Consider the following 22,537-nt stretch of genomic DNA (forward strand, 5'->3'; position numbering starts at 1 on the left):
CAAACCCATTACACTACTGCAGACAATTTCTCTGGCTTAACCATGGGGAAAAGCAAATCCACATTTCTCTAAGAAAAGCATTTTCATCTCTGCCAAAAGTATTGTATTTGATACGTAAAACATTTTCATCTATAAACTTGTATATTAGTACACCTTCATCTTACAGTTCTATGAAGTTTAAGATGCAACTGCAGATGGAATACTTCATTAAGATATCATCTGCCATACAACCTACCAGTGGCTGGTCACAGCATCACGAACATCTCACAGGTCTCCTTTAACTACAAATATCAAAAAGATAACAACTTCGTAATTGTATACTTTCGTTTCATAATATGTTTTGCTGGTCATACAGTTGTATGTCTACATAAATATATAAAGTTAATAATATAAAATGCCTACAGATCTGCACTAATCTCAAAATATTTATCCACAATCTTTTTGTTGCAGAGTTCAGCCATTACTTTTGCGTAGATTTTGAGTACAAGACAGATGGCATTTCACAGTAGAAACCAGATGAGATATCACATAGACAAATTTGTAACATATGGTAAATACAAGTCTCTTCCTGACTGTGGTAGATCATAGCAACATTTTCCCCAAATACTTGTTTTGTTTTGTAGTAGTGCAGTATTTCAAAGCTTTATTCAGGTGGTGATTACCAGTGCCTTGATTTCAGAAATGTATGTCCTGAAACAAAATTAGTTTGTGATAATCTCAAACATTTAGCTTGTTTCATGGTATTTTTTCTCTCAAATGGGCTAAACTTCACAGACTGAACTTGAACAACAGCACATAATGTGGCAGTTCACGTTTAAAATGCTTTCTAGCAACAAGTGTCTGCAAAGACACCCATCAGCCTGCAAAATTTGAAATGTGGAGAACTAATGTTTGCAAAAATAAGGATACAAAGATGCTGACTATTCAACACAGTAAATTAACACCTTCTAGCTAACAGAGCAGGTTTAAAATAAGGCTACATCAGTTTCACATAAGATGTTAACTTACTTCAAAAATAGTTTACACACACATGACTCATTGTACACAAAGCTGGTTTTTTACACTTGTACTGATGTGACAATTGTGAATGATTCCAGGCCCTGAAAAATTTCCTAAATAATAAGAACCTGTCAACCAGGCAAATACATTACATGCCTAGCTACAGGGATCGACATGTGTATCGTTTTTTCTCTAATTCCTTCCATTACAAGTTTCAAATGCTATTACTGACTGCCAAGATCGGGCCACAAAATAGATAAGGTCACACAAGGTATTTCTCAAATCATCTATTTCCTATAAAACCTTCAGTGACTCAAAAGAGAACTTGAAAAATGGGGGCAGGGGGGTTGGACGATGGGGACTAAATGTTGATGAATGACAATGTATCTATGATGAAAAGAAGCAAATTGCTACCATTGTAAAGCCCATAATGTCCTCTGAGAATGACCTCACATAACTGTAACTTACTGCATTCTGGTGATTCCAGCTCCTGAATGGCATTAGTTTATCATTAGGAACATTTTGCACTTCATAGGAACATTTTCCTCTAATTTTACATGAAGATTAAAATACAGCTCTGCAGAAAGTCTGAACAGCACTTACAAATGACAGTGGGTAGCAAGAAATGTCTTCACAGCTTAGGTCTCTGAGTAGCTTTATTTTAATTAATGGCATGTATTTGCTCAGGACTAAAGCAATGGAAGCGTCTGCTTTCCTCTGATCTTAGACCTTCTGACTTTTTCCTGTCGAATAGCAAGCTAATTTCCCCACAGTCATGACTGCAGATGATATTTCAATTTTTTTCTGTTAGACATTTCACAGTTTTAAGAAACCAGTTAATTGGAATCTGTTTAATTTCACAGGATTATTGTCACCTTCCCTGTGTCTTGTTTCTATTCTATCTGCTTAATTCTTCCTAAAAAATCTGTCAAAACATTTTTCACAAAATACACAGAATTAAAAAAATGCATTTTCACAAGATATTTCAGTCAATAATTGCACATGTACTGTAAGGTACATATATACACATATGCATGTACATACATACACAGGTAACGGTTTTCTAGGTTACTCAGATTCTTCAGCTGAAGCCCTGAGAGAATTAAATCTGGCCAGGGAGATCAAGGGCAACAAGAAAAGCTTCTACAGCTACATTGGTGATAAAAGAAAGACTAGAGAAAACATGGGCCCCCTCCAGAAGGAAGTGGGAGACCTGGTTACCCAGGATATGGAGAAGGCTGAGGTCTTCACCAGCAAGTGCTCCAGCCACCCTGCCCAAGTTGCAGAAGGCAAAGGCAGGGACTGGAAGAATAAAGAATCTCCCACTGTAGGAGAAGATCAGTCTCGAGACCATCTAAGGAACCTGAAGGTACATATGGGACCTGATGAGATGCATACACAGGTCCTGAGGGAACTGGTGGAGGAAGTGGCTAAGCCTCTATCCATCATATATGAGAAGTTGTGGCAGTCCAGTGAAGTTCTTGCTGACTGGAGAAGGGGAAACATCACCCCCATTTTTAAAAAGGGAAAAAAGGGAGACCTGGGAAACTACAGGCCAGTGAGTCTCACCTCTGTGCCCAGCAAGATCACGGAGCAGATCCACCTGGAAGCTATGCTAGGGCACATGGAAGGAGGTGATTGGTGACAGCCAACATGGTTTCACTATGGGCAAATCCTGCCTGACAGATTTGGTGGCCTTCTATGATGGGGTTAACAGTGTTGGTTGATAAGGGAAAAGCAACTGACGTCATCTACCTGGACTTGTGCAAAGCATTCAACACTGTCCCACATGACAGCCTTGTCTCTAAATTGGAGTGACATGGATTTGAGATTTGACAGATGGACCACTTGGTGGATCAGGAATTGGCTGGATGGTTGCACCCAAAGAGTTGCGGTCAATGGCTTGGTGTCTGAGTGGAGACCAGTGATGAGTGGTGTTCCTCAGGGGTCAGTATTGCGACCGGTGCTGTTTAACATCTGTGTTGGTGATGTGGACAGTGGGACTGAATGCACCCACAGCAAGTTTGCTGACACCAAGATGTGTGGTGCAGTCGACACACTGGAGGGAAGGGAGGTCATCCAGAGGGACCTTGACAGGCTGGAGAGGTGAGCCCGTGCCAACCTCATGAAGTTCAACAAGGCCAAGTGCAAGGTCCTGCACCTGGGTTGGGGCAATCCCAAGCACAGATACAGGCTGGGTGATGAGTGGATCGAAAGCAGCTCTGCAGAGAAGGACTTGGGGGTGTTAGTTGATGAGAAGCTCAATGTGACCCAGCAGTGTTTGTTCACAGCCCAAAAAGCCAACCACATCCTGGGCTGCATCAAAAGCAGCCTGGCCAGCAGGTAAAAGGAGGTGATTCTCCCCCCTCTGCTCCACTCTCATGAGACCCCCACCTTCAGCTCTGGGGCCTCCAGGACAACAAAGGCATGGACCTGCTTGAGCAGATCCAGGGGAGGGACATGAAAAGGATCTGGGGGCTGGAGCACCTCCCCTGTGAGGGCAGGCTGAGAGAGTTGGGGTTGTTCAGCCTGGAGAAGAGAAGACTCTGGAGAGACCTTCTAGTGGCCTTCCAGTGCTTAAAGGGGGCCTATAGGAAAGGTGGGGAGGGACTCTTTGTCAGGGAATGTAGTGATAGGATGAGGGGTAATAGTTTCAAACTGAAAGAGGGGAGATTTAGATTAGATATTGGGAAGAAATTCTTTCCTGTGAGGGTGGTGAGACACTGGAGCAGGTTGCCCAAAGAAGCTGTGGCTGCCCCCTCCCTGGAAGTGATCAAGGCCAGGCTGGATGGGGCTTTGAGCAACCTGGTCTGGTGGAAGGTGTCCCTGCCCATGGCGGGGGGGGGTTGGAACTAGATGATCTTTGAGGTCCCTTCCAACCCAAACCATTCTGTGATTCAGCTCCACTGATTTCCAGGCAAGCTGTGAGTCCTCAGTATATCCAAAACTCATATGGCCTCTGTCACATGGTTTTAGATGAACTCAGGTGCCTAAATGTTACACTGTGAACTTGAAACTTATTTCTTTCACTCCAAATTCTGGAAATTCAGACATAATGCTCCAATCAAAAACATTCCCTGAAAATAAAGTAAAAATAAGCTGACAGTTTGCTTCACTATAGTAAGTACGGTGATCTCCAAATACTTCAGAAAAGTCTGTATATCCTGCCAAATTTAAATAAAGGAATGAATTACTAATAAAAAGAATCTGACTGCCTACACCTTCTGATCATCATTAAGACAGCTCTCTTCAGCTACCTTCAGCAGCAAATTTTAATCAGAAGAGTGTTTGGTTTGTTTTCTTATTCCCAAATAATTTCTACTTCTAGTGCTCCTCATCTGCCCCCTGGTCATTGAAATTTTGATTTGGAGATCCATCGCATGAAAGATTGATAAAAGTACTCAGAACCTGCTTTTCCAGGGGAATATGGTGCTCCTGCCATACCAAATATTTTATTTCAAGCTCTTTATTGCTAATTTTGACTCAGTTCCTCTCTCCTTTGCAATGTCTTTGTACCTTTGTTGTCTGTCAGCTGTTAAATAAGCACTTTCAAATGATTACCCAATTGAGGTTAACATCTTCACTTCCTTCTTGTTTGGTGGCAGATCCCTCTTTCTCAAGCAGCCATTATATTTCATTCACTGGATACATATTTAAAGTACCAAGAGCAGGAAAAGAGAAGCAAGTCCATTACTACAAACAACTCAGCTAATATCCGTTTATCAGTAACTCTGAATATACACCACTTCAAACACTTTCAGCATTTTCTTTGGGCAAATGCATTTCTAGGTGAAGTAAGTTATAGCAAATACCAGAACTACGCATGATTCTTCAGTTCATATAACTGAATTATCTAATATTTAGCATTTCAATCCTGATGTTGTCCTCAAATATTTCCATTTCCCTTCTCTTTACGTTTTATTACTCAAAAAACCATACAGCACACTAGATCAATTACTTTGATTTTTTTTATCGGTCTCTATAGACTTAACAGAAATAACTGTATTTAGAAATTCTACTTTTTCATTGTATCACACGCTGTCAGTACCTGGTAATTCAACAGCATTGCTGAGTATATGGTTGTATAATTAGCTGCAAGCACTGCTGCCAGCAACTTACCCTGTTTTAGTTACTTTATTTACACCTAAGCATAAAAACTACTGCCTTCAGCATGAGAAACCTCTTCAGAACCATTGACATCTCAAGTCTCATTAACTTCTACTCACAAATCACACTCGCTTTGGGCATATTAAAGATTTTCATAACAATGCATTAATAACTGCAGTCTTAAATATTAGTGTGCTCAGAATTACAAAAATAGCCATAAAAATACTTCAATGCAACACATCTTACTTTCTCTGACCTTGCTGACATAACCCCAAACCTGGGATTACAAAGCAACATCAGACTGTATCATATGATCATCAGTTTAAAAAAATACAAAAAGAATACATTCAAAATTTGTATTTTATATGTTTGTCAAATATTTGAAAATTAAAATTTAATATGGTCTATCAATAAAAAGTATGAAAATTAAAAATAAATTGCAATGCAATTAATATGGTTTCTAAGAACTTTTTTTGCCTGTTTTTTCATTTAGATGCCAAGTAAAACTGGATTATTTGTGGAACACATTTTTAACGTCAAAAATGCAAGAAAATATCGATCAAAAATTTGGGACTTTATATTTCACAGATAGGCTTCCTGTAAAAAAATACCACATAGCTACTGACACTTCTACGCTGTGGCATTCAAGTGAATGTTTTTTTCATACCCAGATGTTCCTGTGCTTGGTTGTATATTTTTTCTCCAACTTTCAGCAGAGGCTCTGTTTAATGAAAGAAAGCAAACATAAAACTGCTTTGAGAGGACACTGTATTGGGTGTGATGCGTAAGCTCAGAATCTAATGAAAAGCTTGGGATCATTTTTATTTTAGGCAACTCGGATGCTTCCTTACAGGCATTGTTTGGAAAATTAGTTCTTCTGGTATCATAGAGGGGACAATACACAAAATCTACAAAAATAAATGATAACAACAGAAATAAGTTGGAAGAAGACAGTAGGTCAGAATTGCAAATTTGCAAGGCTCTTAGTAACGGGAGAGAGAGAGAGAAAAGAATAATGAATAGTATCAGTGGCAGCAGATTTCAGAAGCAAACCTCGGCTTCCAACTCAAACCTTTCAAAAAAGTCCACACGGTTTGTGTCTGAGTCCTAGTTGCTGACTTGTGAAGCGCCTCTCTTGGCAAGCGTTAGCCCGATCTCTTTGCCAGGCAGCAGAGTACAGGGGAGAGAAAGCCTGAGACAGGGAACCACTGCAGCTCACTGCATGCCTCGCTATGGCAAGGTCCGCTGTCACCCCTGTAAGTTTAGGATCTTTGGGAACTGGTGATCTTAGTCATCCACTCAAAGGAGCACACCACCGTTCACTCGTGTCTCTGACCCTGTATGTCCTACCTCAGCTGTATGATCTTACTCTTAGTGACTTATTAGCACGCAGTTCAGCTCCTAGGTATTCTGTATGAGCAACTGCATTATAATCCAACTTCAAAAAGATTTAAGATAGTAAAATACAAACATATATAAATGGAAATATTTTAAATCAGATTAACAAAAATATAGTGACTAAAAGTCCAGCATGCAGCATCTTTTCACTGAAACCACTTACATCAAGAAGTCACTGTCTCTTTCGGTGGGTTTTTTTTCAGAATTGCATCGGCTGAAATGCACACACTGTGTGGAAGAAACAGGGCATGCAGCAGGTGCATTAAATTGGCTCCCTGAGCGATTTCAAAACATAGTTGTAATTACGGAGATGATATCAACAACTTGAGTGACTCTAATGGGACTCCCAAGGACTCTTGGTGAATGATTATTTAACATTTTTATTGATTAATCAGACAATAATATTCATGTAAAGCTTGCCGCTAACAAACAGGTGACTTTCATAGAGGACAGCGTTACTGTTATAGATCGATTTGATTTGCCTTGCAGTCAAACAAAACAGCTTCATTGTAGCTAACTGCACCATAATACGCTGGTAAAAAAAGCATACGGGCTGTATGCTCATGTTAAAAAATGCCTTGGAAAGCAGTAGCCATAGGAGAATGCACAGAAAACTGTCTGAATAAGAGACCTTAGTGAAATGGTATATGAAAAGAGATAGGCACGACCTTTTGGGAGTCTGTAGAGGGGAATAGAAAGTAGAAGCCAGGAAGTTGCCTCACCTCTGTGCATCTACTACCCCAACACTAATTTGGTATAATTTGCTTCCTAATTTGGTGTATCTCCTTACAACATCAAAATAATTGAAAGTAGTGTCACAGAAAGTGATCTAAATGCTGGAAAGTTAGCATTATGATAGATGTCTTACAGGGCTTGGGATATCCAGTTTGTTGAAGAGAAGTTTCACAGCCGATTTCATTAGTGCACCTGCAAATGGAAAATATATCCAAGAGTACGTGTTAGTCAGTCTCCATGAAAGGATGTAGTAAGATCCAGTGACTGAAATTTTAATTTAGACAAATTGAAAAGAGATACAATTTTTTAGTTGCTGGCTGATCTCATCACGAGTCATTAAATCTCGCATATGCTAAAGCCTGGAAATCTGTGAATGTATCGGTTCCTCCATTCTTCTCTTTCCTTTGTGGGGCATGATAAGAAAAGTTTCCTGAATTGTTCTCAATATACCCATAAGACATGCTGGAACGGTTTAGCCTCACTGAATTGTTTGGGTTTCACATCGAAATATCTGTGCATCGCCAATGTGACAGACAGGTCATGGTACATGTTCTAGCCTTACACTTCATAAAAGCACTACCCAATACATGGAATTTAAAGAACAGAAAATTAAAAACTAAAATTATTTATAGCAGTCACTAACTTACTGGCTAAATTAGGGCACTTAGGACAGGATCTGTCTTCTGTAATCTTGTACAGCCATGGCCACAGGCTCCTTTTCCAGTCAAAAGAGGGAATTGAGGGCGCAGTTCACCTGGGCTACTTGACAGCCATCTGAAGGTGAACTGTACCGTGCAAATGTTTACAATATAGGCATTAGGTGAGATGAATCCCAGCCGTGCAACTCACATCTCCCATGATGAAACCTGGGAAGTACAATAAGGAGCGTTTCTGACATAATTACTTTGGTATTAGGCATGTAACAAATATTTCTCAGAGTTAATGGGAGGGCTCTCTAATTCAAGGCCTTTTGGCACACACAAGCCCTGGCATCAGATGGACTCTTGAGACTAGCAGCCGGGGTCAGCATTGACAAAATGAAAGCATAAATTCCAGAGTAAAAATCATGTGTAAAATTTAACTATTCTTTTCAGGCGTAGCTGCAAAATGTGCTAATCCAAAAGGTCTTTATTTAGGCACAGGCCAGACCGTTTGACTCTAGAGTGAAAATGCAGCCTTGGGAAGCACAGGACAGGGATAAAGAGACCTCAGTCGTGAAAGGTGGTTTTCAGCAACACCAACTTGGTAATACCCGAGCATTACCCAGCCACGCTTGAGTAGTGGAACTGCTGGGGGGCAGAGAGCAGCCACCCCAGCCACCGAGACGTGCTTTGCAGTATGAAAAGAGAAAGGGATTTTAAGGCAGGGGACATCTTTTATCAGCCTATTTAAAAAATAAATAAATAAATAAATAAAAGAATGGAACATGTTCAGATCTTAAAGACTGTCATGACCACAGGTACACTAAAACCTATCATCCTCTGTTTTATACAAAGTGTGGGAGCTGGCAGACCACGTGCCACCGCGACGGCCTGACACTTGGCACGGTCACGCCTTGGTCAAAACAACAGGTACCGCCCACAGGGCCGGCAGCCGCCTTCAGCGACAGCCTCAGCAAAGCCCACGGGCGGTCACACACGGTTTTGTCCTCCACGGCAGACGAGGTGAGGCCGCAAGGCCGCCGGGCAGGGAGCGAAGCAGGGGTGAACGCGCCTGGAGGCCGGGGAGATCAGCGTTGCCCGGACCCTCCCTCACAAGCAGGCAGGCAGGCAGATCCATCCACCGCCTCTCCCTCGCTTCTCCCCCGGCTCGGGCGGCCAGCGGCCCCGCCGCCAGACCCCCTGGCAGGGGCTCCCGACCAGCCCCCACCCCCGCGCTTGCCCGCGCCCGGCCAGTCCCCGCCGATCGCCGCGGCCGCCACCCCGCCGGCCCTTGACGCCCGGGGACGGCTGCCGCCGCCGCCCCAGCCGGGGGCCGCCGCCGCGGGGGCGGGGGCAGCGGGCGGGCGCCTCCCCGAGCGGCGCCCCCGATCCTGACGGCGTTTCCGGGCGGGGGAGCCGGGATGTGCGTCCGGGTTGGGTCGGCCCCAGCGAGCGGTTTCCTCTCGCCTTCCCTCCTTCTCCCCTTCCCTGCCTCCCTCCCCAGCCGCCGCTGAGGTGGAGCCGCTGCCGTGCCCTCTGAGGGAGCGCCGCCCGCCCGCTCCTGCAAGGGGTTGGTGAGAGGGGCCGCGGGCGGGCGGGCGGGAACGGGGGCCCCGGCGGGAGCTGCGGGCGTGCCCGAGGCGGGAGGGTGCTGCCGGGCGGGCTGGCGGGGAGCGGGGCCGGCGAGGCGGCGGGGCGGGAGCCGGGGGAGCCGGGGCGGCAGGAAGGGGGCCGGGGCTGCCGGCCGAGCCTCCGCCCTCGGCTTGGGGGCGACGGCCCCGGGGCAGGGCCGGGAGGTGGCGGCGGGCAGCCCGTTGCGCGGAGACCGCCGAGCGGCAGCCTGCGCCGAGCGTCGGTGCTTGCTTAAAACGGCCAACCGGCTTGCTGGGGGCCGACCCGGCGGCAGATCCAGCGGTGCTTGCGGGATGCCCGGTGAAAACGTGTGTGTCTGTTCAGTGCAACCAAAGCCAGTCCAGAAACCTTATCTGCCGGGTGAGCCGGAGCGGGGGTGTCGGGTCGCCCAGCTCTTCCAGCGCGGGGGGCGTGTGTGTGGCGACGGGCAAAGCCCTAGAAATAGGTCTGTTTTCTCCTCTGTGAAAGGGGGTTGCTTGGCTCTCGGGGGGAGATTCGCCGCTCTGCAGATGCGAGGCGTTACTGTGCTGAGATCCCGGCGCAGCGGAACGCGAGGAAACTTGGCTTTTATGTGCGCCTTCCTTTCTTCCTCATAAAAACAAAACAAAACAAACCCAAAACCCCAAAACAACAACAACAACAACCAAGACCAGAACTTGAGTGAAATATCTTTACAGGAAACCAAATAAATTATTTTCCATTTTTGCACGTCGGATTTTTAGTTTATATAAAATCTGCGTGTCCGCTTTAAGCGCTTGCACTATGAACTTTGTCCACGCACTTCAGCAGCTTGGCTTTGGCTGTGGTTAACGTATGGTGTACACGGGCAAAATTAAATCAGAGGGAAGTTAGGTGGCTCCCCTGCAGTGGCCGTGTGATGTGAGATTCTGGCCACACCTAATATGCTTGTGATACAGACTTCTGAGATGTAAATAGCTTGTGAGTATTGAGTATTGATAAAATAAATTATCTAAAAGTTTAAGCATTTAAAAAATGTTTTGAGACCGTTGGATGATTCAATTTCTTGTTTTTAAAAAGAGACCTTTGGAAAATGCATTATCTTCAGAATTACCCAGTAGTATTTATACATTTAGTGTTTTGATTCACATGCCAAAATTAAATTAATAAGTGCACAAATTTATTTGATTATGATCTTTATCGACTCTCTTAGACAAATTTAGACAAGTTTGTAAGAACTGGAATGAGGGGTATAATCACAGAATTATACAGGTTTATGTCTTCAAAGCATCAGTGTTGGTGTTAGGTGACGATACCTGATCGGGTGTAAGAGAACAGTGGCTGAAGTTAGAAGCTGCCGTACTTCAGACTCATGCTACGTCGTTATTCAGTGGAGCATCAGGAACATAGTCAACATATGACAATACATTTGGACAGTGGAAGGATATTTTTTATGAACAGTTACATTAATTTGCAATGAACAAGTGTCAAATCAACCAGTACAGACTGGCTAAATAACTTGCTCGAGGTCACATGCGCAGTCTGTGGCAGAGCTGAAAATAAATTGTGCAATCTTTGTGAATCCTAATGTGTGATCATATTTTCTCTTGCTTTCTACTCACGGCATTTTTATGATCATGGCATTTTTATGATCATGGCTATTTACTTTGTTTACAGAATCAATAGTTTCCTGAATAAGCTAAAGAGTGTTTGGGCTGCAGAGATGTTGGAAGAAGATATGGAGGTGGCCATCAAGGTGGTGGTAGTAGGAAATGGAGCTGTTGGAAAGTCCAGCATGATACAGCGATACTGCAAGGGGATTTTTACGAAAGACTACAAGAAAACTATTGGTGTAGATTTCCTGGAAAGACAAATCCAGTATGTATTAAACAGATGGCATACTATTGATTTTTATCTTTCCCTCTATTTCTTTGTTCTGTTGTAATCCTGAGATTTGCAAAGGCAAACGAGGAAACCAGGCCTGCTGTCTCCAAAGCACAGTAAAGGGAGTTGTTTTCTCTCTTGCACAATGGGCTAAAATTATGTCAGTCTATTTTACATACAAGTTTTAGAATTATAATTCAAAAGCAAAATAGAATTTGGAACCTCTGTTGTACTAAGCTTTTTGACAAGTTTCCTTTGTATTCTACCACCTGTTGTTTTGGGTTTTTTTTTTTAGTTACAGAGGAAGTGGAAGTGCTTATGATAAAACAGTTACACAAATTTGTTAGCTAATATAGGTTAAGATGACTGTGGAAAAAATAATTAAATAATGGTATAGATTTAGTCTCTATGTAACATAAGCAGATAATGCCTGATGATGTTTGATAAAATAGAAAATACTGTGGTAATGAGAAGTAAGAAAATTCTGTAAATTTTGTAAGCTGATTAAAAAGACAGAAAGACCTTTATTCACGCACCTAAGTTTTGTTTTGAAGTCTACCTTATTTTTCCTCATAAAGGGAAATGTATCAGAAGAGAAGGAAAGGAAGAAGAAGATGTAATACTGATTGTCAGGAAAGAGCATGTAATGTAATTGAGGGACATCTGCCATAGCATGTTACAGAGGTGAACCATTATTAATGTTAAGTTACATTATATTTAAATAAAGTTAAATTTGAACCTAATTACTCTTATGTTGTAGACATAGAAATATTTCCATGTCAGTTGTTTTGAATTGCTGTTGTTCATTGTATTGGTTACAAAACTGTGTCATTTATTTCAGAGTAAATGATGAAGATGTCAGGCTGATGTTATGGGACACTGCGGGTCAAGAAGAGTTTGATGCAATAACTAAGGCCTACTACAGAGGTGAAAATACTGTACTTGTGATTCGGCAGTTGGTTGGGGTTTTTTTGGTCTGCACATCTCAAATATTTTCCTATCTCTGTATGAAGAATTTTAGTTATTTTGTGCGTGTGCAAAGCATTTTTAGTTCACCTTTTTCAGTTCTTAAACGTTGTTCCCCTTCACGTAAGATCCTTGCCTTAATTAAGTGTCACTTTCTGCAGGATGCTCAGTGGTGCCCTTTAAAAAACATAAAACAAAATGAGACAAATACCTGCCCAGAAACTGCACCGAGTGTAGCCGTTCAGGCAATCAAATGCAAAATTACATTTTTCCTTCTAAAAGTATTTTCTTGCTTCTCTAAGATATGTATTTGTAAATGTTCCAAAAACTATGGCTGAGGCACTTAAGAATTAATCCAAGGGAAAAAAAATCCACCGGTCATCCTAGAAAGACTTTACTGGGCACAACAGTTCTCTTGCTCGTACAGACTGCCTTCAACATGTTAACACAATGGAGTAATAAGGAAAGCGTGTTTACCTCATAAAATAGAAACTGTATTATTTGGTCATATAAAAGTAGTAGGTTATGTATTTAGCCAGTTACAAATTGCATACTTAAACTTTCTTTGCATATAATTTAACAATGGTTGTGAAAATCTTTTTATTTTTGTTATTTAACATGAGAGATGTGAATGACTTGGCAAAGGTTTCATCATTCAGTTCTTGTCAAACTAATTACCTGATGGCTGGGAAAAATCTATTGCTATGGTATAAAATCTTAGAAAAATTAACTCATTTAGAGATAAAATAATAGTTCCACTGTGCTGTTTCAGGGCAGTATAGTTCCCTGACCTTTTTATATTTCATGATCTTTTTTTGACAACTACTGGATTTTCTTTCGTAGTATTTCTGGTTGTCACTTGTAATTGATGTACCATTTCTTCAGAGAAAGATTTTTTTTTTTTTCCTATTTGTTTTTATCCTCATATGCAAATAGATCATTCTGTTATTTTACAGCTGTCAAGCTGAGCATATGAATTTTAGAAGGTAGTACTTGATTCTCGTGGAGCTTCCTTTTTACTCTCCTGGCCTTCAGTTCTCTTTGCTTTGCTCTCCTCAGTTGTTCCAAGCCAAAGTCTTTTTCTCCTAGTTACTGGGACTCATACACTAAAATATGGAGTGTTCAGAAGAATTTAGGAGTACACTTACTGTCCTCACTTACCACATATCTTGAGTATCTTGAAATCTTGCTCATGACTCACGCCCAGCATAGTGCAGTTAGATCTCTGCCTTGGAGATCTTTATCCTGAAAAGGCTCCTGTGCGACAGGACATAGTCATCTGGTGGATACACATTGTGGACAGCACTAACAGTTTGAGCTATTAGATACCGTGACTGTTCTGCACTAGATTTTGATTCATGAAGGACAAGGGAAATTATAAGAGTCTAGAATGTAATTTTGATTTAGCGTCAGGTCTGCAGGCACAATATTATAGAAGCAAAAGGTCCAGCTTACTTTGGAAATGCAAAGATTTCACGGCCAATTATTGCTGATGAGGGGAGGATGCCTCTAAGGTAGGTAAGATAGGTGCTGGCTGTTGCTTCAAGGTCTGCCTCTCCCACAGGTCACTGTCCCACTATCATGCACTCAGGCTTATGTACTGTCCTGGAACCTTCTTCAGGGATGAGCTGCTCATCCGTGGTCACACGATGAGTGCTTCAGAGCCTCTTCCTGAGCCCTTCTTGTCCAGGGACCAGATTCATTGAGCCTTGCAGAGAAACGAAATTGGAGCTGACAGTGGATTTGTCATGGTTTTCGCACGCACAGGTGAATATACGCAGCCGGTGTAGCTGCATGTCCAGGATCATAGAGTGCAAGGATTTCAGCAGCCAAAATTCAGAGTGTTGAAGGAAACTCTGTATGTATTTAATAATTTTTTATATCATGCGTCTTACTAGTTTCTATCTGACAGAAGTCACACATTTTCTGATTGGCTAGGTACTTCATTTATATGCTAAGCACGTACACAAGTGGCTGTCGTTAGCAGCACCATGTGTTCGGTCCATGTTACAGGTGTTTCTCAAGGCAGTATTTGATCACTTCTTTGTACGTGCATCCTCTTCCATCTGTTACCACTGGTATCTTGAGTAGACCCTTGTTAGGTTTTTGATGGAAAACAGACACCTGCTTATCACTCTGTTACTCAGTTGATGATTATTTGAATTCTCAGACTCTTCAGTTTGTTGCACAGTAGTTAGACTTCATCATCACCTGTATCAGAAATAGCATGGCCAGCAGGAGTAGGGAGGTGATCGTGCCCCTGTACTCAGCATTGATGAGGCCGCACCTCAAATATTGTGTGTGGTTTTGGGCCCCTCACTACAAGAAAGACATTGAGGTGCTGGAGCGTGTCCAGAGAAGGGCAACGAAGCTGGTGAAGGGTCTGGAGAACAGGTCTTATGAGGAGCAGCTGAGGGAACTGGGGTTGTTTAGTCCGGAGAAGAGGAGGCTGAGGGGAGACCTTATCCCTCTCTACAGCTACCTGAAAGGAGGTTGAAGTGAGGTGGGGGTCAGTCCCTTCTCCCAGGTAACAAGCAATAGGACAAGAGGTAATGGCCTCAAGTTGCGCCAGGGGAGGTTTAGATTGGACATTAGGAAAAATTTCTTTACTGAAAGAGTGGTCAACATTGGAACAGGCTGCCCAGGGAAGTGGTGGAGTCACTGTCCCTGGAGGCGTTCAAAAAATGTGTAGATGTGGCACTTTGGGGCATGGTTTAGTGGGCATGGTGGTATTAGGTCAACGGTTGGACTAGGTGATCATAGAGGTCTCTTGCAACCTAATGATTCTATGATTCATATTGCTCAAGCCTTCATAGCCTTGCTTTAGCTTGCGCTTGTCAACCACTTTGGCTGTAGTAACTATGACAATGGCAGGGCTGCACGACTATTCTAGTCCAGTGTGGAGCAAGGCAGCCCTCTTTTGGATACTGGTAGTGAGACCTTAAACCCTGCTACGCCAGCATCCTCAGCAGTTAGAACATCAACCATAAACAATTTCTGGATGATGACACCATTTGACCTTGCATTTTATCGCAGTTTAAGGTTGAAGGAGCCACCATCAGTTTTATAGTGAACATACATTTTCTGTCATAGCCTGAAAAAGCTGAGGCAAAGAATGGAAGTGTGAAACAAATAGGTGCCAAGTATATAAAGTCCTGCACAAGTCAGCTCATGGCAAGGAATTTCTTTACCTATTTGCTATTACATAGGGTTGGTACCATTATGAAAGGAGGAAATACGGTTACGGAGTCTATGAGGATGGGACCGTCTGCTGAGGATCTTTGAGACCTTCTCAGCTGACAAGCTCATCCTCTACTTGAATCAAGCACAGATGCTAGCACTACTCTCAAGTTTTTTCTGAATCAGTCTAGGTATGAATATCATGTCAGTGATTCTGCATCCAGGTGGAACCTATTTAAGATAAAGATACAGGGGTTATCAAAGCATTTGTGGCACACAGAAAATCCAGTGTCCTTTTCCTCGGTACTTTAACGTAGCTTTATGAAACAGCTTTTTACAGCTTTTTTTAGATCTCAAAATATTCATCGAGAACATCCTGGTTTTAGCTGTTATGCTTCTGTCTGACACTATCCTGTGCCTTTGCTGCTGGTGTCTGTTGCTGTACGGTTTGTTGTATGACAGAGGTGATGTCTGACTCCACTCGCAGCGGATGAATGAGATAATAATGTTAGTGACTCTCTTGAATACTGTCTGTCACTGCATACAGAAAGGTGTTTACATGCCTAAATCCTGGGGTTGTCTTTTTTTTTTTTTTTTTTTTTTTCCTCTTTAGAGTTCGTACATGGACATTATAATTTCTTAAACTTCTTTATATTCTCAATAAAAATCCAAGAATTTAGCAGTATTCTTAAAGATGAGGAGAATTTCCCTAATAAGATCTCTGCCCTGCAGCTCTGTTGCCATACTAACTTCTGCACTATCCGGAAGCATACTTGCAGAAAGATCACATTGATACTGTTTTGAATTGAGCATGAGAAGAATACTCCTTTTGTTCTTCTTAAATAAGCATTTTGCAGGGTTATTTGATTAGTAAATTCTTGTATTTCTTACAATCCAGTGATGAAAACCTTCAGCAGATGTTTGGAAATACACAATTACATAGGAGTATAGAATTTGTCATTGTCGATGACACTTTCTTTTACTGGTGTTTGTTAACTTCCTGGTAAGGACCTTTAAATGTCAGAATCCTGAAGGTCCTCAGAAACACTTGTTTGATTCCCAATTAGAGCCTATGGTATAATTCTCTTTAAGAAGCAATACGGTAGGCTGAGTTATTTTTACTGGCCCTGTCCACTGCATTCTGCATGTACTATGTGTAAGTTGAATAAGGAGATCTCATGTTGTAAGTCGCCCCCTTTTCACCTACCACGTGCGAGGACCTTTCCCTCTGAACTCACTATTACCAAGTTACCTCCATGTTTTAGCAATGAGAAGGAAGGAGTGGAAGGAGAGAGATGAAATGGAAGTGTCTTAGAGTAGAAACTTCACAATGGATTTCTTAGTCTTAAAACCCAACAAGGTGATGTTTACGGATTGGGGAGGGTCTTTTAATGAATATTCTCATCTCCAGTAGAGCAAAGAACTTTAGGGGCTTTTTTTTAAGCTAGTTTGTGAGACGATAGGTTAAATTCAGCATGGACAAATGCAAACTAGCCTGCTTGGGAAAGAATAATTAATTTTACACCTATCTCACAGGAATTTTAAGTAGAGTTGCATCGGAGTAATTGCATACACTGGAATATTATGTGGACATGAGGGAAAAACAAAATTTTAGAACACAAATAATAGGGAAAATTATGGAAGGCAACATTGCTACTATTTTATCAGTAGAGCTTGATTTGAAATTCTGAGGGCAGTTCTTACTATTCTGTATAAAACCCTTCCAGAAGGGTCTTAATGGCTTGTAAAAGAATGTTAAAGAGCATAGGAAGACTTTGAGTAAAGATAGACTGAACTTGGCTTTGAAAAGCTAAATAAAAAGAAACCTAATAAAAGAACTTGAGTGCTTTGTGCCAAAGAAATACAAAGACAAACAGAATGCGGGAATGGGGGATACTGGGTGGAACTCGTAGATAAAAGAAAATTCATACTGATGAAATAATTTTTCATGCTGTAGGTAGTTAGATTGGGATATTTGCCACAAGATAACACTGGAGTCTCAAAGACGTTAGCTCTTTATTGCTTTCACGCTCTGTTACTATATATCAAATATATTAAGGGCATATAAATAATAACGTGTTCTTCTGTGTGTTTATGTGCAAAGAATAGTAGTTTCTTGAGGATAACAAAGGGCTACTGACAGTCAAAAGACCACTCCCTAATATTTCGTCTGTGGAAGTATCTTCTCAGTATCCTTGGGTTTTAACTGTTATTTGTTAAGGCTGTTACAAAACCATAACAAAAATGGTACAAAACATTTTGTGTAACTTATCATAGTGCTGTGATAGAATCACAGAGTCACACAGAATGAGCGTGAATTAGAAACACACTTATTTTTTCCAAAAAGCTACTAAACAATTTGAAATGATCACAACTTTCTCTGAAAACTTGTTCTGCTTTTCAAAATGCACATTACTGTAGCACAAAGAATAAGGTGACGTGTGCTTTACAGATACTGCGTGCGGAAAAACACTTGTGGCCTTCATTAAGCTGTTTGGAAAACTGAGCAATAAGAAAACCTCCCTTTCCCTTTTTCCAGCCTTTCTACACCCCCTCCTATTCCTTTCCCCTCCGTACATGCACCATACTGGAAGTACCTTGAAAAGTAACAGACACATAGCCACCATGAAGAATGAGTATAATAATCAAAATATGGCAATCCGTTTTCATTTGGGGAATTTATGACCATTGGTTTGACAGAAGCTGGTGGTAAAAGTGCACTTTTGTGGGAGAAGCTTGAAAACCCATATTTGAAATATGTTATAGGTGGTTCTTTTTTTTTTAATGTTGGATGGTTGGTTTGTATTTGTTTTTCTTTGTAATTGATTTGTGTTAATTTTAGGAGCCCAGGCTTGTGTTCTTGTGTTTTCTACAACTGACAGAGAGTCCTTCCAAGCAATCCCTACCTGGAAGGAAAAAGTTGTGACTGAAGTTGGAGACATTCCCACAGTTCTTGTGCAGAATAAGATTGATCTTCTTGATGACTCTTGCATAAAGAAGTAGGAGTTTTATCTTACTGTTTTTAACGAACAATGCATGCCCACTGTATCCACACGTTTTTAAAAAAAAAAAAAATGTATGGGAGTTTCTGGTGAAGGCTTCCGATGTCTAGGTTGTCAGGCCCTAGAGGCACAGGTGACAGGTGTTGCTGCATGAGTGTAGTTACTTGGGCACATGGGCCTGCAAAGCTAGGAGCTTTCTGCTTGCTTCATGCTGCCTTCTGAAGTGTCAGCCAAAAAAATAGAGGAATGGCAAAGAGTTTGGTTGTGCTCTGATATGATTCTCTCTCTTCTTTTTTTGTTTAAAAAACCCCCAGAAATTCTAAACTGTAAATTTTCTCTCCTGTTAAAATTTAAACTGAGCTGTGCACCACTGAAGTTACATTGTCTAGTTTGGCTAGTGAGTGCTTGCTAAAGCAATGAAGTATTAAACAGGCTGTTTGAAAAAGTATCTTGATACTGTTTGCTTTGCTTTAATTTGTTTCTATTGCTCGTTTTTGTCAAAACGTTATAGCTCTGTAGAAATCCATATCTGGTAGTACTCTCGAACTGCATGGTGCTGAACCTTCATCACTGTATTTTTCTTTACAGATTTTACTGTCAGTTCGTTCTGCATTTGTAGATATGACCAGTTTCATTCTTGCTGTAAAATCAGCTTAACAGATGCTTTTGTTCACCACTGTGTATCATGTAGAAAATATTGCATGATGAAGTCGCTCATTCTCCACTTCTTTATTTCTGCCATCTTCCTGAGAGATTTAAATTATTTCTTCTTTTTGTTGTTTCCTGCACTGGCTTTCTTTGTTCTCTGTTTGCTATCATTGATGGCATAAATCAGCTTCTACTCCCTCTGCAAAGAATACTGAGGATTTTTCAAAGGAAAAGCAAAATTGCATTTGAACTCCTCCTTTATTCATGGTATGTCACTTAGGTTTTGTTCTCAGAATACTCCATCTGCCTCAGCAACGTCATCTTTCTGATGACGTGATTTCTCTTTGGTGAAATTTTCTTAAGTTTCCTCAAGTTTTCCTTAAAATTTAGCACAAGTTCTCTTTCACTTCACAGCAAAAAAGCAATTCTTGATTTCATCTTGGCACTCATTCGATTGCCCAGGCTACTGCTTCATTAAAATGTACTTAAGGATTGCTTTTTTGTTGTTGTTTTGGCTTTGCAACGGTAACTGTTCTGATTCTCGTGCTGTTAATTACGGCCTCCTTCCTTTTGGTTTCGCTGCCACCTGTCTTCAAACCCTTGGGAAACTTTAATTAATTAAGTCAGTAAATATTGAAAAGCAATTACTTTTGGTCCTAAAGCAACTGCATGTAAAATACCTTCTCTTTATAGCAGTGATACTGTAAAGAAATTAAGGATGAGGTATTTTTTGACTGAGTTTCTTAACCCCCCTTGCCATGTTTAACGTACCACAAAGCATTTTGTCTATAAGAATAAATGCTGACTAATACCAATGAGTATTGACCAAGTCCTTCTTCTGCTGTGCAGCGAAGAGGCAGAAGCACTGGCGAAGAAGCTGAAACTAAGATTCTACCGAGCATCCGTGAAGGAAGACCTGAACGTCACGGAAGGTAGGCGGTGCCACGGAGCGGGTGGCTGTCCTGCTCCCGGCTGCGCAGCCCAGCGCCTCTCCCGCCTCTCCCGTTTGGACCTGGTCTGTCACTTCCCACGTGGTCGCGTGCCGTTGGCAGTCCTTTCCGCGTCTCTTGGCGGCACACGGGAGGCATGGCGAGAGTGACTCGGTGTCGGTGCGTTAGGCCCGCTTCTTTGTGTAAACCTTTTCTCTTCCGCAGAGGTGCGGAGCTTCAGTGTTCAGAAGTGCCCAGTGTGTTAAGGCTGATTAGGCCTAATGGCTGTCAGTAAGCACTGAGCTTTCAAAGAAATTGCATGTAGAAGTCCAATTATTACAATATACAAATTGTTGATCAGGTTATTTTGTAATTGTTAATATCTAATTGATATAAACAATTATTTCCTAGTTTAGTTATATTTAAATAAAATACAGTGAAAGACTGGATCCATTGCAGCCTTTTGTCTGCTGGTGATATTTTACTAGTTCCCAAGTATCACTTTTTAATGTATATATTTAATTTCATAAAAGTACTGTTAAAAAGCTCAGTCGCTATCTTTTGTGGGGTAGGTTTGAATAATCATGAATTACAGTCTCTGATCACTTACTTCTTTGTTTAATCAGGCAAACTTAATCGTTAACTAATTGTTTCTTTCCTGTTAACATCATTCACCTTGGGGAAAAAAAATCTGCAAGAGAAAATGTAAAATGTTTCTGTGTCATCTTTACACGAGTTATTAATTACAAATGTAATTAATCGTAACACGTACAGGTTCTGAAAATTCTCCTATAGTTGTGTATTTTTTCAGAGTCCTAGGTAGACTTTTGACACCCCAATACAAATGAGGGTAGCATCAGTTAATTGGAAAAGTGTTGCTGCCAAGTTTTATTAATAGACTTCCTTTACATGACTGCTGTTGTTGTAAGGCTTCTGGCAAAAAATAGATATATTAAATTTTGATAGAATTTTGATAGAAAGGTATTGTTGTTGATACGAAGATTATTTTTAAGCATGCTCTCATGTACCTTTTTTAACATTCCAGTTTTTAAGTATTTGGCTGATAAATACCTTCAAAGGCTCAAGCAACAAACAGCTGAAGATCCAGAACTAGTACATACAAGCAGTAACAAGATTGGTATGTATACTGTAATAAAAAAAACAACAATATTTTGTGCCATCAAAGCTTATGGTCTCATCTGTTTCCTTATGGAGGTAATACAAGGTGAATCAGGGTCTAATTATTACCTTCCTATCTCAGGATATTGTCTCCTTTCCTTCTGTAAAATAACTTTGTGACTCGCTAAAGTTACAAGACTGTCCAACTGATGTACTGAAGTTTCCAGCTGATGTTTGGCAAGTGCCCTTGCATTAAATTTGTTTAAACAAACATTGTGTAAGGACTTGAGAAAGGATGCTTGTTGGGTTTTTTGATGTAATTAGTATTGGTGTTACTCATCTTGGTGCAGATTTACAAGAGGCTCATGGTGAAAGAATCTGGCATGTAATCAGAAGGTCTTTGTAAACTGCCTTTTGTAGGGGAACACTGAACTTCTGTAGTCCTTCTTTAAAGCATTCCTGAGTCAGTTCACTTATTTTCCTTAAAGCACTCCCTTTTTATTTAGGCTTTTTCCTTACCTTTATCTCAGCAAAGTTTCTAACTTTATAATTGTCATGTTTTTCTTTTATTGTATTACTCAACTAACCATAACGTTGTTACCGTGCAATTAGCAGCGCACGCATACGCAGATGAGAGTGCACGTGCTGCCCTTCAGTTACATGGATGTATACCAGCTTTAAGTGCTGCCTGGCTGGTAATCCCAGCTGGTTCTACTGCCAATGTAGCTGCCAAATTGACCCAGAAATAGATAAAGCCTTTAGAAACTAGAGCATGCGTTAGAGGTGCGCTGCTATGCCTTAGTAAGCGTTGTGTCTGAAGTGTTAATGTATTGCGCTGTGAGAAGTAAAGAAATACAAATACTTTTCTTGCCTTTAAATTCTGTAGGTGTTTTTAATACAGCTGGTGGAAGTCACTCCAACCAAAATTCTAGCACTCTTAATGGTGGAGATGTCATCAACCTCAGACCGAACAAACAGAGGACCAAGAAAAACAGAAGTCCGTTCAGCAGCTGCAGCATACCTTAGTCTGCTTCTGGAGGAGAAAACCCAGCCCAGTGAATTGGATGAAGTTGTGCAATTGAGTCCAGAATAAAGCCAGCTGTAGAGGTACTCTTACCAGTGCTTTAGCAAATCTTGTGCCTACGGGATCCTTGATAGAGGGTGGATTTATATAAACTTGCTGATGCGGTGGGTTTTGGTGCGTAGAGTGAGACACCTGGTGGCAAAACGCGGAACCGTGGCTGCCCCGTGCACTTTGTAAAAATTAGGCAAGCTTCTCCTTTTTCAAGGATTTATTTACGGAGCTATGAACTAGGTATTGCTGACTTGCAAAGCGCAT

At 41.3% G+C, this 22,537-nt stretch overlaps 1 protein-coding gene across 1 annotated transcript; it reads left to right on the forward strand.

Annotated features, from left to right (window-relative positions):
• Nucleotides 1-11,193: 11,193 nt before the first annotated feature.
• Nucleotides 11,194-22,224, forward strand: RAB23 (RAB23, member RAS oncogene family). The gene is made up of 6 exons (XM_009958342.2): nucleotides 11,194-11,348; nucleotides 12,196-12,281; nucleotides 18,343-18,499; nucleotides 20,000-20,082; nucleotides 21,125-21,217; nucleotides 22,085-22,224. Exons 1-6 carry the CDS (start codon nucleotides 11,194-11,196, stop codon nucleotides 22,222-22,224), a joined length of 714 nt encoding a protein of 237 aa, XP_009956644.1.
• Nucleotides 22,225-22,537: the final 313 nt, after the last annotated feature.

This window comes from Leptosomus discolor, chromosome 2 (assembly GCF_034619465.1).
Source record: "Leptosomus discolor isolate bLepDis1 chromosome 2, bLepDis1.hap2, whole genome shotgun sequence".
Lineage (NCBI taxonomy): Eukaryota > Metazoa > Chordata > Aves > Leptosomiformes > Leptosomidae > Leptosomus > Leptosomus discolor.